The sequence below is a fragment of the Panthera onca genome, chromosome D4 (assembly GCF_046562875.1).
Source record: "Panthera onca isolate mPanOnc1 chromosome D4, mPanOnc1 haplotype 2, whole genome shotgun sequence".
Taxonomy (NCBI): Eukaryota; Metazoa; Chordata; class Mammalia; order Carnivora; family Felidae; genus Panthera; species Panthera onca.
In genome coordinates, this window is record NC_138351.1 from 9,019,473 (window position 1) to 9,034,105 (window position 14,633).

The window sequence follows — 14,633 nt, forward strand, 5'->3', positions numbered from 1 at the left end:
TGACATTATATCATAGTTTATATCATACTTTTATATCATTATATCATACTTTTCCATGTTACTACCTTTATGTCCAATCTCCCTCATTTCTTTAAACTATTGCATACAATTGATATATGAATGAGCCATCATTTATTTAACCACCATCAACTAATGGCTATTTAGTGTTCCCTCCTAGTCTCTCACCAGCATAAATACTGCTACAGTTAAAATTATCTTTGTTCATTTGTGTGAATTTATGGAATTGGAATTGGTAAGTCAACGGTTTTTTGCCTTTTTAGTTTTGAGACATAGTGCCAAATTTCCCTTCACCACAAAAGTTTTGTGAATGTATACTCGCAAAAACAGTAAACGAGAGTTATTTTCCCATCTTTTTCGGCAGCACTGGACCTTTTCATCTCTTACAGTACGATAGATGACATGTGGTGTTTAATTTGTAATTTTGAGTAAGGTTAGTGAAATTTTGTATGTTTGTTAGCCTTTTGTCTTCTCTGGGATATATTACGAATATTTTCTGTCTTCAACAAGAGATGCAATTAGCAAATACTCTGCTTCAATTCGAAATTATTTACTCCAGCTGGTCAGGTTTGGATCAGTTTAGGTAAAAATGTTATACAACAGTTTACTGTTACTTTTGTGTTGTGTTTGCTTTTGCTTTTTTAAGTAGAGGGATTTCTCTGCCTTTTAAGATTTTTCCATAGGAAAACAAATGTTTAATTTCAAATAGGTATTGTGTTTATATTTATTATTTTTACAAATGGGTTATGTGTCATTAAATTTTAGGAAAGGCGTGCGTAGAATTATAAACATAATTTTTTATCTGTGGCATAGGAATGAAAGAATTAATCTATTTTTAGTAGTTCACTTACTGAGTTCTAAACTTAAGGTATTCACTAAGGTATTTGAGTCTAAGGAATTATTCACTAGAACTACGGTTTATGACAATGAATGTATTATTAACTAATATATGTAGTACTGTGGTAATGAGAAGTTTTCCTTTTTTTTCAATTCCAGTATAATTAACACACAGTGTGATGGTAGTTTCAGGTGCACAATATAGTGATTCAACAGTTCTATACATTCCTCAGTGCTCAACATGCATGATAAGTGTGCTCTTAATCCCCATCCCTATTTCACCCGTCCTCCCACCCACCTCCCCCCTGGTAACTATTAGTTTGTTCTCTGTAGTTAAGAGTCTTTCTTGGTTTGTCTGTCATTTTTTTTCCTTTGCTCATTTGTGGCTTAAATTCCACATAGGAGTGAAATCACACAGTATCTGTCTTTCCCTGACTTATTTTGTTTAGCATTATACACTCTAGCCCCATCCATGCTGTTGCAAATGGCAAGATTTCATTATTTTTTATGGCTGAGTAATATTCCATTGAATATATACACCACTTCTTTGTCCATTCACCTCTCAGTGGACATTTGAGCTGCTTGCGTAATTTGGTTATTGTTGCTGCAATAAACAGAGGGGTGCATGTATTCCTTTGAATTAGTGTTTCTATATATGTGGGTAAATACCCAGTAGTGCAACTAATGGATCATAAGATAGTTCTGCTTTTAACTTTGAGGAACTTCCATACTGGTTTCCACAGTGGCTACACCAGTTTGCATCTCTGCCAATAGCACACCAGGGTTCCTTTTTCTCCACAGCCTCACCAGCACTTCTTGTGTCTTGTGTTTTTTAGTTTTAGCCATGCTGACAGGTGTGAGGTGACATCTCATTGTGGCTTTGATTTGCATTTCCCTGATGATGAGTGAGATCGAGCATCTTTTCATGTTTCTGTTGGCTATCTGGATTTCTTTGGAGAAATGTCTGCTTGTGTCTTCTGCCTGTGTGTTTTTGGATTGGGGTGTGTGTGTGTGTGTGTGTGTGTGTGTGTGTGTGTGTGTTGAATTATACAAGTTCTTTATATATTTTGGATACTAACCCTCTATCAGATACGTCATTTGCAAATATCTTCTCCCCCTCAGGTTGTCTTCTGGTTTTGTTGATTATTTCCTTCACTGTGCAGAAAATTTTTATTTTCACGTAGTCCCAATAGTTTATTTTTGCTTTTGTTTCCCTTGCTTTAGGAGACATACCTAGAAAAATGTTGCTACAACCAATGTCAGAGAAATTAGTAATGGAGTTTTCTTTTTTTTTTAATTTTTAATGTTTATGCGTGAGAGACAGAAAGAGAAAGAGCATGAGCAGGGGATTGGCAGAGAAAGAGGGAGACACAGAATCTGAAGCAGGCTCCAGGCTCCGAGCTGTCAGCACAGAGCCTGATGCAGGGGTCGAACCCTTTAATTGTGAGATCATGACCTGAGCCAGAGTTGGATCCTTAACTAATTGAGCCACTCAGGTGCCCCATAATGGGTAGTTCTCTGAAGATCTCCTATCCATTATTTCATTTGACCCTCAGACTAACCTTGAACCTTAAAATGTTGAATGACATGCTTACACTTAAAATCACATACTGGTTAACATGACTCTGCCTCACTCCAAATTCCTGCTTTTTCTTTTCTTTTTAATAAGTAAATCCACCAATAAGAGGTCCCCTGCCATCATCATATAATAACCTTCTGTTCCTGCTGCTATAACCAACTGAGTTTGAGAAACTCAGCTTCTCCTGTATATTATAATTGTAACCACTTCTATTTAAGTAGTGATCTGTTCATTCATAAGTTTATTTCACATCCTCGAAATAATCATATAAGTTAGGTAAGACCAAAAATGTGGCTTTTATTTTTACCCAAGAAGAAAACCAGTCTCAGGGAAATGGTTTGTGTGAAGTTGACAGTGAATTAATGAAGAGCCAGATTCAGAATGTAGGGCTTAGAGTTTCAGATGTACCCTGGTGATCTGCCACTTGCCAAATTAAATGTATAGAATTTGATATATTAATAGCCCCTACATAAATAAAGTTGACAATGAAACAGAAAACAGAAGCACAGTCTTTTTCCATCTGCCTGACATTTTACATTTCTTCGTTGCAAAACAGGCCATAGGAATATCAGCCTGTACATTTATGAGATTTCATTTATAGATTCCATCTATCCGAGAATATAATGGCTGTTTGAGTTTTCCTGGGCCAAAAATCTCTAAAAAAGACCACAAAATGAAAGTGATAAGAAACACACGTGCGCACGCGCATGCACACACACACACACACACAGACACACACACACACAGCCACCGCTGACTCTAAGATAGAAATATTAAGGAGGTTTGAAGTGCATGGACAGGCTCCAAGACTGACACATCTTCAGCGAGGCCAGGATCGTTTAGGACTGTTTTCTGTTTTAATTATAATAGAGAAGACGCACCTAGGTGGCTCAGTCAGTTAAGCATCTGACTGTTAATTTCAGCTCAGCTCATGATCCCAGGGTCTTTGGAGAGCCAGCTGAGATTGTCTCTCTCTCTCCCTCTGCTCCTCTGCTCGTGCACCTGTGCGTGCACTCTCTCTCTCTCTCTCTTTCTAAGTAGATATATTTATTTTTTACATTTATATATACAATATATATTTATAATAGAATATATTGTTAGTGTTAATATTCACATTTTGGTATCATATTTTATAAATTAAACGTTCACTTTTTTTCAAACATATGCATTTCTTAATTAACTGTATTATACTTACTTCTAATGGAAAATCACCATAATTTAAATGGAAATCAGTCAGAAGTTGAAATCACTTAATAAATTTGCCTTCTGACAGGATTCGCAGGGGTCCCTGTACATACCTCCGTTCCAGATTGCCACATCTGGAAGCATTACTTAGTATATTTCACAACCTTTGTATGGCACAGATACCTATTTCTTCCCAAGTGTGCGTCCAGAGTTGTTATCGCTGAGAGGTGGTGACGTGTTGTTTGCCCGTCAGTAAGGCTTCCCTCAAAGTTGCTTTTCCTTATGGTGGTGATGAGTTGTCAGTCTTTCAAAAATCTTTTTTGTTCAGTTCTGATCCATCTGCGAGAGTAATGCAATCAGAAGGCTCGCCCGTGACAATGAAATGGTTTTTCCCAGTGATGAGCTGTCTAGGTCTGATAAGGATCTAACGAAACCCACTAAGGGCTACCTCTTTCCCACCCTGTTTATTCTTTTTTTTTTAATTTTGTTAAACATTTTTTCATTTTTGAGAGACAGTCACGGGCAGAGGAGGGGCAGAGAGAGAGGGAGAAGCAGGCTCCAGGCTCTGAGCTGTCAGCACAGAGCCCAAGGTGGGGCTCGAACCACAGACCCGGAGATCATGACCTCAGCTGAAGTCGGTCGCTTAACCAACTGAGACCACGCCCCCCCCCACCCCCGTCCCCCGCGTCGCTCTCAGCCTGTTGAAAAGAGTTGAGCCAACTGCTTTCAGTAATAAAATTATTGCGTGGCAGGTTGTGTGCTACACCGGCCTCTTAGACCCTCTCGCTTAACTTCGTCTGGGAAGAAAAGTAGGTTGAACTGGTCGCTAACATTGGCTGCATATATGTCTTCTCTCTTGAAACAGCTCAATGGTTATTCGGGACTTAACCTTACGCAGTGCTGCTAGCTTTGGCTCCTTCCACCTGATCCGTCTCCTCTACGACGAGTACATGTTCTACTTAGTAGAGCATCGCGTTGCTCAGGCAACAGGAGAAACACCCATTGCAGTCATGGGCGAGGTAAGAGAGGCCGCAAGAGCCGTGACTCACGGGGCTTTGAGAAAAGAAACTGAATTTCATTTTAACTTAAATATATTATTTATTGATGAAAGCAATTATTTCTGACCATGGAGGAAGATCCTGAGGGGCTGTAGAGTTATTGAAAGGGGGGGGGTCCTTAATTCCCTCTTATATTTACTTTCTTAATGAAAAGATTTCTAAAATTATAAATTATATCACGTGAAAAGTTCGCGGGCTGTTTCAATATGTTGTAAAGGTGTCTATGGAAAGGAAAAGTTTGAGAATCACCGGCCTGAACAGTGATTGAACAGAAAATAAGTGATTGAACCTCCATTGAACAGAAAATAAGAAATATTGATGTTTCTGGTAAGGCACAGGGCTACAAACCCAGAGGGCAGAATTAAATATGTATTTTGTAGACCCTTCCTCCAAGTGCCCAGGAACAGAAGAAATGATCCAATTTCAGAAGGCTAGTAATAGTGATGGTGGTGAGGATAGCTAACATTTTGGGGATACTTTGTGTCAGGCACAGTTTGAAGACCTTTATAGGTGACAGAGGATTGGACACTTAGCTTTTTGAGGTAGGTACCACGTTATCCTATTTTACAGTGCGTTTCTGAGGTTGATGTGGAAAGCTAAGGACACAGATGAAATGGTTACGTGGCTGATGCGTGGTGGAGACCTGTTTCAAATACTCAGACTCTGATTTTCGAACCCCGGCTTCTAATTGCTAAAGATAGAAAGAAAAAAAGAGTAACTCCAGAATTTTTAAATTTTTTTTTTTAACGTTTATCTATTTTTGAGACAGAGAGAGACAGAGCATGAACGGGGGAGGGGCAGAGAGACAGGGAGACACAGAATCGGAAGCAGGCTCCAGGCTCTGAGCTGTCAGCACAGAGCCCGACGCGGGGCTCGAACTCACGGACCGTGAGATCATGACCTGAGCCGAAGTCGGATGCCCAACCGACTGAGCCACCCAGGCGCCCCATCTTCAGAATTTTTAGATAGAAAATAAAAATATCTTATTTTCAGCGAGCGTCAAAAAGCTGATGCTCTGATGTAAATTTACACAAGGATTGGTTAATATGATGAGGGATAGATACAAATTCTCCAGTAATTCTGCACCAGTGTATTTTGTTGTACTGAATCGGGGGTCCTTCCGACGTTCCTAGATTATGCACCAAATTTGGGCATATTACAAATTACCCAAAGCAGTAAAGAAGACATGTGCCTTTTAAAGCTGTGTGTATGTGCTTGTTTAAATTTAAAGTCAAAATAATTATGAGACCATTCTCCTAGCTTAAGAAATAGGATAATAAAGGTATAAATTAAAAATACATTAAAATACCTCAAGGACCTTTATAAGTGCTCTAATACAAATAAAATACATGTCAGACTTATTCAGAATGTTCTTGAAAAGATTCCTTTGTCCCTCTTTAAAATCTCTCGCTGTGCGCTGATGTGTTATGTGTTTGTAAGATGCTCAATGGTGCTTTTGCTTTAATGATGCCAACGATGTATGTATGTGTGTGAGATTTAGTAAGAATCGCTCAGATAGGCGGGACCTCATGGAACCAAAACCATCTGGCCTTTTCTTAGATTTGACCTCCCCTTAGTGCCTTTTTCAGTAGTTGTCTTACAGATACCTGGTTGCCAAATGCCCAGCTGGCGCGTAGATTAAGTACCGTAAATTTTCTCAAGTCAGGGCCCAACACCTTGGACACAGACATGCCTCTTGGTCTGTTTAACACGTTTGCCAACCACCTTGTATGTTCCGGGGACTTCTTTAAGATGGTCGGGATAATGGTAACAGGGATTCTAATTAATACCATGTGACTAATCCTGATGTGTGGTCTTTGCTTCCGTCACATCTCGAGGGAAGAAGGGCAGTGGGCGGGCACTGGTCACACAGTGTGAAGACTGAGCAACCCCCTCACAGGCTTGTGTGGGTGTTGCTGGCTCAGCAGGGTTAAAACGGTCTTACATAGTCAATGCTGCCAATTAACCATCCCCATAGGCATTCTGTTTTCTTTTTCTTTTTTTTTTTACTATATGTAAACAATGTAGATGAATATGACAGATTCCCCCATGAGGTAAAGATATAATATGAGTAAAGATCTAGATCGGAAAATATGGTATAAGACACTTGTGTGAGATCCGCAATCTAATACACACACCTCTTGATTTCTTTGCCTACTCTCTCCCTTACCCAATTTATAGGACAATCCTTTGAGCTGTCTTTACTCATCCATTATTCAGCCCAAGCCAATTAAGCGTAGTTTTCTAGGTTTGTTCTCCCCATACAACGCTGATGGACTCATAACGTCTGTTGGCCATAATAGACCCGTAGATCATAGTCATATTAGCGTCTCTGAAATTTCTTGATTCTTGAAAGGAGGAGAAGGAAATTCAAGAAAAAGGAAATGCTGTTTTCTCATGTGTCCCTCCCATGTTATCCCGTGCCTACACTAGAAATCAGATTGGAGGTTAAAAAATAAATAAAAAGGGCTTCTGCATGTTGAGGCTCAGTTGCATTAGCCCCTTGGGTGGTTGCCCTTTTCAAACACCAAGTCCAGAAGTGCCTGTGGGGGCAACACCTCGGGCCCAAATCCACTGAAATCCATAAAAGTCACCCTTACCCTCAATTGCAGCAATTGGTTTTCAATCATCAGTCACAACAGCAACCACAAACCCAATAATAGTTCTCACTATTTATTGAGAGCTCATTACATACTTAATGAAATCACACTCTTGATCTGTCTACCAATGGCTCTTTCCCAGTAAATGGTACCACGATTCTCCCAGTTGATCATGCTGGACACCTGGGCATCATCTTTTACATGTCTTTCTGTCTGGACCCCTATGTCCACCCTGTTACTAAATCTGTTCTTTCCCAAACCTCCCCTAGTACAGTCAGTATTGTCTTATGAAAGGGCCAAGGTGGTTGTGTTATCCCTACTTAAAACCCATCGTTGATATTCTCTTCTGTTAGGTAAGGAACAAAATTCTTTCCTTGGTGCACGAGGTGGTACATGATCTGGCCCTGCCTCTCCGATTAACCTCAACCTCCCTCCTCCTATTCCTTTTGTTGTAATCACAGTGGTCTTTGCTCTGTTCTTATTCACCAAGCTTTTCTCATCATTGGCCCACTGTGTCAATGTTTCTTTCTACCAGGAATCTTCTGCCCAACTCCCCCTTGCTCATGCTAAGTCCTACGTCACGTCTTAAATATCAGTTCCTCAGGGGAGCCCAGTTTCCGCCCCCCCCGACTACCTTAGACACCCCGTTCTCTCTGATATATACATTTACTTTTCATTCTAGAACCTACACCACACTAATTGCATGGTTCTTTGTATGATGTGTGTAATCAAAGATTTAATGCCCTGGAAAAAAATGAGCACTTTGAGTCCAGAGAACTGAATTCTCCTGATGGTTCTGACATTTATAGTGGTATAATCTTGGACAAATCTTGTTCACCAATGTTGACTCTCAGACTTACCTCTGAAATTAATTTGTTCATCTGTTTAATACATATTTTTTATATAAAAAGCAATTTTTTAATGTTTATTTATTCTAGAGAGAGAAAGAGACAGAGCATGAGCGGGGAGGGGCGGGGGCAGAGAGAGTGGGAGAATCTGAAGCAGGCACCAGGCTCTGAGCTGTCAGCACAGAGCCCGATGTGGGGCTCGAACCCATGAACTGTAAGATCATGACCTGAGCCAAAGTTGGATGCTTAACTAACTGAGCCTCCCAGGTGCCTCTGTTTAGCAGATATTTCTTACATACCTACTCTAGACCAAATGCTGTAATGATTAGGTTATAATGATGAACAAAAGAGATTTTGACCTCGCATTCAAGAAGCTTACATTTTAGTTTTTGAATTTATATTTACTAAATATTCATATAACTGTAGAGCTACAAAATTAAAGAGAAATAGGAATGCTCGAAGCATGAGGCCTTCATCTAGCCTGGGAGGGCCAGGGAAGGCCCCCCCCTGCCCTTCAGAAATGATGTTTGAAGTGAGATCTAAAGGGCAAAAAGAGTTCATAACTGTGTGAAGCTGGTGAGAATTGGGGGGTAAGGGGTGGAGACCACCGCAGGCACACAGAGACATGCACACAGGTCCTACCTGAAATGGAAGGGAGCATGGCCAAGGGGAAGCTTTCGTGGAAAATCTGAAGGTCAGACACCAGCAAGACCCAATATATACCATCAAATTCAGTCAACAAGAAGTCGAATTGGATCAGGAAAGAAACCCAAAAATTTCAAGTGATGTGCATACTACTTATGTGCCGGGCCCTGTTCTAAGTGCTTTGTGGCTATTAACTTAATTATACCTGTTTAAAAAGTTTTTTTAATGTTTATTTTTGAGGGGGGGGGCAGGGGCAGAGAGAGGGGGACACAGAATCCCAAGCAGGCTCCAGGCTCTGAGCTGTCAACGCAGAGCCTGACGCAGGGCTCAAACCCACGAACCATGAGATCATGACCTGAGCCGAAGTCGGACGCTTAACCGACCGAGCCACCCAGGCGCCCCTTATTATACCTGTTTTACAGATGATGACATGAGACACAGAGCTGTCAAGTAGCTCGCCCAAGGTCACCCAACCCCTAAGTGGTGAGATCAGGCTCCAAAACCAAGCAGTCTGGCCCCCAAGTTCTTGCTGTTAATCCACCATGCTCGTTGCCTGCTGCACGAATGGGGGTGGGGCGAGCAAGAACGCTGCAGGATGGGGGACGGGAGCAAGAACAGTTGGGAAGTCAGCGAGAAGAAGCCTGGGAAGTAGCCACAAACTTGGCCGGACCGTCGGTTTTTGCCTTGCGCGCACATTATTTGGCGGACAGCCAGCTAGATCCAGAAGCAAGGTGGAGAGGTTGTCCTTGAAAGCAACTTAGGGACAGTTAATGTATCTTCATTAATGAGAATTCAACAGGTACATTTGAGGATTAACAATTGTTTACATGCTTTGAACAGGCAGGAGAGACCGATACCCGTTGTACACACAAGCACGGTACACGGGAGTACAAAACTACTGTTTTTTGCATCCCCATTAACACTACCATTTCGGTTGCTGTGCAGGCCACCATGCAATGGCGCCCCCAGAGGAAACAGATAGAGCATCACAGCCCAACACGTTTTCTTCTAAATGTCAGTCAGCTGCCACAGTAATGCTGACTAGTAAGTTATTTAAAGCATGTGCAATTTCAGAGCTTCAGGATTATATTTTTTGCCTGGGTGGTAAAAAGGAAACAGAACTTATTTACTGCTAAAATTATATACCTTTTTGAACTTTAATATTATAAATATACCCATAGACTCTCTGGGAGTGGTGCAATTTTAGGAGCAGGAATAAAACAAAATAAGCAAGTTGCAGCTGTTTGCACACCTGTTAAATAAAAAAATTTTTTAACTCAGGGCTTTCTGCGCAGCTCTGAGCGGAAAACTATCCTTTTATTTGAATTTTATGACTATTTGGAATCTATTTGGGAGTTTATGGTATGTGTGCTTTTTTTCCTCAAAATAGACATAGTCCATTAATACATTCTCTGAATCTATAAATTTTGGTTGCTTCATAAAATGATTTTCTGTGGTAAATGTTGTTACCTTTAATTTATTAAACATATTTCAATTCTCTTTGTCGTAATCTCATTATACTTACTTAATATTACATCTAAGCCACCCATATAACCAATTTTTTGAAATAAAAAGTAGAAACCAAAAGATGCTTCACTTATTCAGATATGAATGTCAACATAAAAAAAGATGATACTTTAGTAATATTTTTAGGGGAAAAAATGGAAGATCCCTTAAGAATATACCATCCAAAGAAAAATGTGAATTTATCAAAGTTGATGTACTCAAAGTAGACGAGAAAAAAATCTTCAAAATGTAAAAATTGGAGAAGAGCAATAATAATTCCACAGGCAAGCTTTTAGGATGAAAGTTGGGTGAAAAAGTTCCATTTGGTAGAAGGATAATCGTGATAAATAAGCATGGATTCTTAAGGCAAAATCAATCTAAAGAAAGATAAATTTCAGTGACTTTACTCCAGTGCAACTAGGGAATACACTGAAAACGTACCTGTGGAATAATAGATGTGCTCTAGAATATTTTAAAATGAATGAATTGCACCACAAGTTACAATCATTTGCAGCAAAAAGCTATCTTGGAACGGCAGGAGCTTAAAAAATGTAATGAATACTTGTCGAAAGTGATATCACTTATTCTTTATAATAAAGTTTATTCGTACGTACTAATTTTTTCAAATTAATTAATATAGGAACTGCCTCGTGATAATCACTGTGCTAAATGTTTTACATTCTTATTTAATATTCTCCAGAACCTTGCAAAAGATGGGAAAACAGGTTGAAAGTTTCCCCAAAGCAGGGCCAGCATGCGGCAGAAAGCAGGACCGTATCATTCCAAATCGCCACACGTGGGCTCCGTGCCGTTCACGTGAGGTTGTAGTATCTCACCGTACAATTTTTTTGCAGACGGATTCAAACTTACTTCCGTCTGTGCTGTTCAGCTCCCCCAAAGACGCACACATTCACCGCCACACACGCACCAGATGCCTAGTGTGGAAGCTTTCATTGTTTTGTCCCAGGGTTTCTTCTCTGCATTCCAGGATGCACCCTGATGGTCCCACCACCCTTTCCCTCCCTACTGTTTGTTTGTAGATGTCTAGAATATGCAAACTCACTGGAATATTAGCCTAAGCAAATTGTAACTGGGAAGCTTAGTCTGCTGGAAAACAGTAGCAACGATAAATTACACCCTTCACCTCCTCTGCGCCCACCCACAGACCGGACCTAAGTCAAAATCATCATTTTGGAATTTGGAGTTTGCTTTTACTGTAAATGTGCTCCTTTACATGAGCACGATTCTGACAGCTTGACAATAAATCATCAAAGTGACCTCCCAGAGCAGAGGCACGGGAGGCTTTTCTTCTACACCTTCCTAAGAATTCGCTTTGTAGAAGCTCTCCCATTCTTCCTCCTCTTTCCTGGTTTGTCGTTCTGTTCCTTCCTTTCTCTGAGTGTGCGAAAAGCACCTGTTGACTCAGCCGCCCAGGGCCACAGCCCTTTCCTTTGGGACTCCTGCTCATTAGCAACCTGGACTTGATTTCCTTCCTGCTTGCTCTGGGCTGTAACCCCTTTTCTTAGGCTCTTCGAAGAATGGACTTTTGCTTATAACTGTGGTCGAAACACAGTCTTCCAATAGGTGCTCAAAAGACATTCAACAAAGGAGGTATAGGGGCTCTTGGGTGGTGCAGTCAGTTGAGCGTCTGACTCTTGGTTTAGGCTCAAGTCATGATCTTATGGTTTGTGAGACAGAGCCCGGAAAGTGCTTGGGATTCCCTCCCCACTGCTCTCTCTGCCCGTCCCCTGCCCTCACTCTCTCTGTCTCTCGAAATAAATAAACATTAAAAAAAAAAAAAAAAAAAAAAAAAAGGAAGTACAAAAGAATGATGGAAAGACAGATTGCCAATGTGTAGGACTTCTCACTCAATTTCATGATTTACCTACTGGATTCTTTTATCAGGAGAAAAAAGCTTCTAGACCAAGAAGTGCTCCTTCTCCCTAAGATGTGTCTGTCAACATTTCAGAGACCCTCTGTACCAAGCCAGGCATTCATAAGTGCTTTCAACTAGAGATTAGTTCCCCTAAAGAGTTCAGAAGTGGGAAAAGAAGATAAAATAGTTCAAGAATTCTTCATGTACTTCAAGAACTAAAATGGTCATTGGACACATCAGGAAAGAAATCTCGGCACCCTGTTCTCGTCAGCAAAGTCCACCCCTGGGCTATTTTGCTTAGGAAAGAGTGAGCCTGGGATCCCCAACCGACCGCAGAGCCAGCAAGGCGTGGGAGATCCTGCGGCACAGATTAGGCATGACAGCTCCCTCTGCTGGCCACTGCGACACTGTTATCCCCTGCCCTGTCCAGGTGGCTCTGGCCTTGCCATTGTCTTTCTGGTAGTTTTGCTCATAAACAGGTGATGAGGGTGCTTACTGGTCCTTCGATAAAGAAACGGCTCTCGTTTGAGATCACAAGCGCCTCAATTCACAGGAGTCGTTTTCGACTTTTCACCATCACTGTATAAAATACACTTTCGTAAATACGATTTTCTCCAAGTGTGTAGGCCAGATGTTTTGATACTTAGAAGCACTTCAAACCTGACTCAGGCTACTTGGCACAAAGAGGACATGTTTGCATGCCCCAGCCAGCCTCCACTGTCTGTCCGGTTAATAATTTCTGCAAAAGTGGGCATCTGGGTAGCTTAGTCACTTAAGCGTCCGACTTTGGCTCGGGTCATGGTCTTGCGATTTGTGAGTTCGAGCCCCATATCGGGCTCTGTGCTGACAGCTCAGAACCTGGAGCCTGCTTCCTTTTCTGTGTCTGCCTCTCTCTGCCCTTCCCCCTCCCTCTCCCTCCCTCCCTCCCTCCTTCTGTCTCTCTCATTCTCTCTCTCTCAAAAATAAACATCAAAGAAAAAAATTAAAATAATTTCTGCAAAAGAGGGGTGGTAGAATTAAAATTAAGAAATATCTCCCCTCAGGTAATAAACTGATGCCAAGGTTTCCTCTTAGACGATGAAGGTAGCCTCACATGAAGCCTGTCTTAAGTTAGGTTCTTTCTTTGGAACCCATGGTTTTATTTCCATAAAGCATAATTCTCAGCTCAGCCCCTAACATTTGCGGAGCCTAAGGTACCCTATGTCTTAACATTTCAAAAGTTATGAGTCGAACTCTAAGTAAAATCTATTCCGTCCAGCTGGGTTGATAAATATGCCCTGATAACAACTTAGAAGGCTATGTTTAAATGTAAGATTCTCAGGCTCCCCGTGGATCCATGCCAGAAGATAATGACATAGACCTAGGCAGCCCCTGACCCAGCGTCCAGCCCCAGACCACTTCTCTTAGGCATCACTCCCGATCCCGTGCTGTGAATACCTCTGAACAACTCACGCCAACGTTCAGGTTGTGTCCAGCCTTGGCAAACCTCTGCCCCTCGTTGGCTCTCCCTTTTTTCTTCTGAAGAGTGCACTTGGAGAAGAAATCTGCACGAAGGGAACTCAAGGCCTTTACATAGGGAGTTCCAAGGTCTTAGATAACACAAGTATGGTCTGAGGGGTGGGAGGGACAGACAGCCACCAAGAGGACACCTCTACTTGGCCCAATGATTTCCCTACACCGTAGAGAGGGCCACTGCCACAGGAAAGCCAAGGTGGGGCTCTTTATAACATGGGTCTCAGGACAGAGGCCCTTCTTGGTTTGGCCTAACGATCCTTATCGTTCAGTGTTCCTGTTGTTGAAAATAGTTCCTGTTGTTTCTTCAAAAGGAACTAAGGCTTCTATTCTTACTTCACGAGTGCTGCTTAGAGATTTGGAAACAGGGTAAAGGTACATGTGTCACTGGGTTCCCAGGGGGTGGAGGGGAACAAAAAATGACTGAACAGTTAGACCCGGGATGAAAATATGCTACCTGCGTACAGGGCGACCCATAGCACGTGTTGCCAGTATAGCTGGCTAGTCCGAAGGAGCAGGACCAACAGCAATTGTAGGGCCCCTTTGGCTTCGGTTTGAAGCAAACTGGCAGAAATCTCGGCCATTGACAACACCATTTGGAAATACATTGGAAAAGACACTCACAGAAAGAAAAGTCACCAAAGGAACATGGGATTTTACCAAATGTAGCATAAGCATTCCTTGCACATTTTATAAAATTGGAAATCACTGTAAAATCAGCGACTATTTTCCTCCATTGTGAAACCCTGTGCCGATGCTAAATGTAAAATGCTTTGATTGATTTGGTTCTCATTTGGAAGACATTTCAAGAAAATAATAATGCTCCCAAATCCCCCCAAAATCCCAAAATCTTAATCGTAAGATTAAAATTCCAAGATCTCTCTCGCCACCACCCATTACGTCCAGAATAGTTGCCACTAGCTAATCCTTTTGTGATAAGTTCTACGAACTTCAGGCAGCAGAACTGAA

The 14,633-nt window shown here is 41.4% G+C and overlaps 1 protein-coding gene across 10 annotated transcripts in view; it reads left to right on the top strand.

Moving 5' to 3' along the window:
* Positions 1-14,633, top strand: part of RFX3 (regulatory factor X3) — a 286,452-nt gene that overhangs the window by 258,673 nt on the left and 13,146 nt on the right. For all 10 annotated transcript variants that reach the window (XM_078436058.2, XM_078436061.2, XM_078436060.2 and 7 more), the window contains one exon: positions 4,485-4,638. In XM_078436058.2, the coding sequence (XP_078292184.1) occupies positions 4,485-4,638 (154 nt within the window). The remainder of the gene's footprint in view (positions 1-4,484; positions 4,639-14,633) is intronic.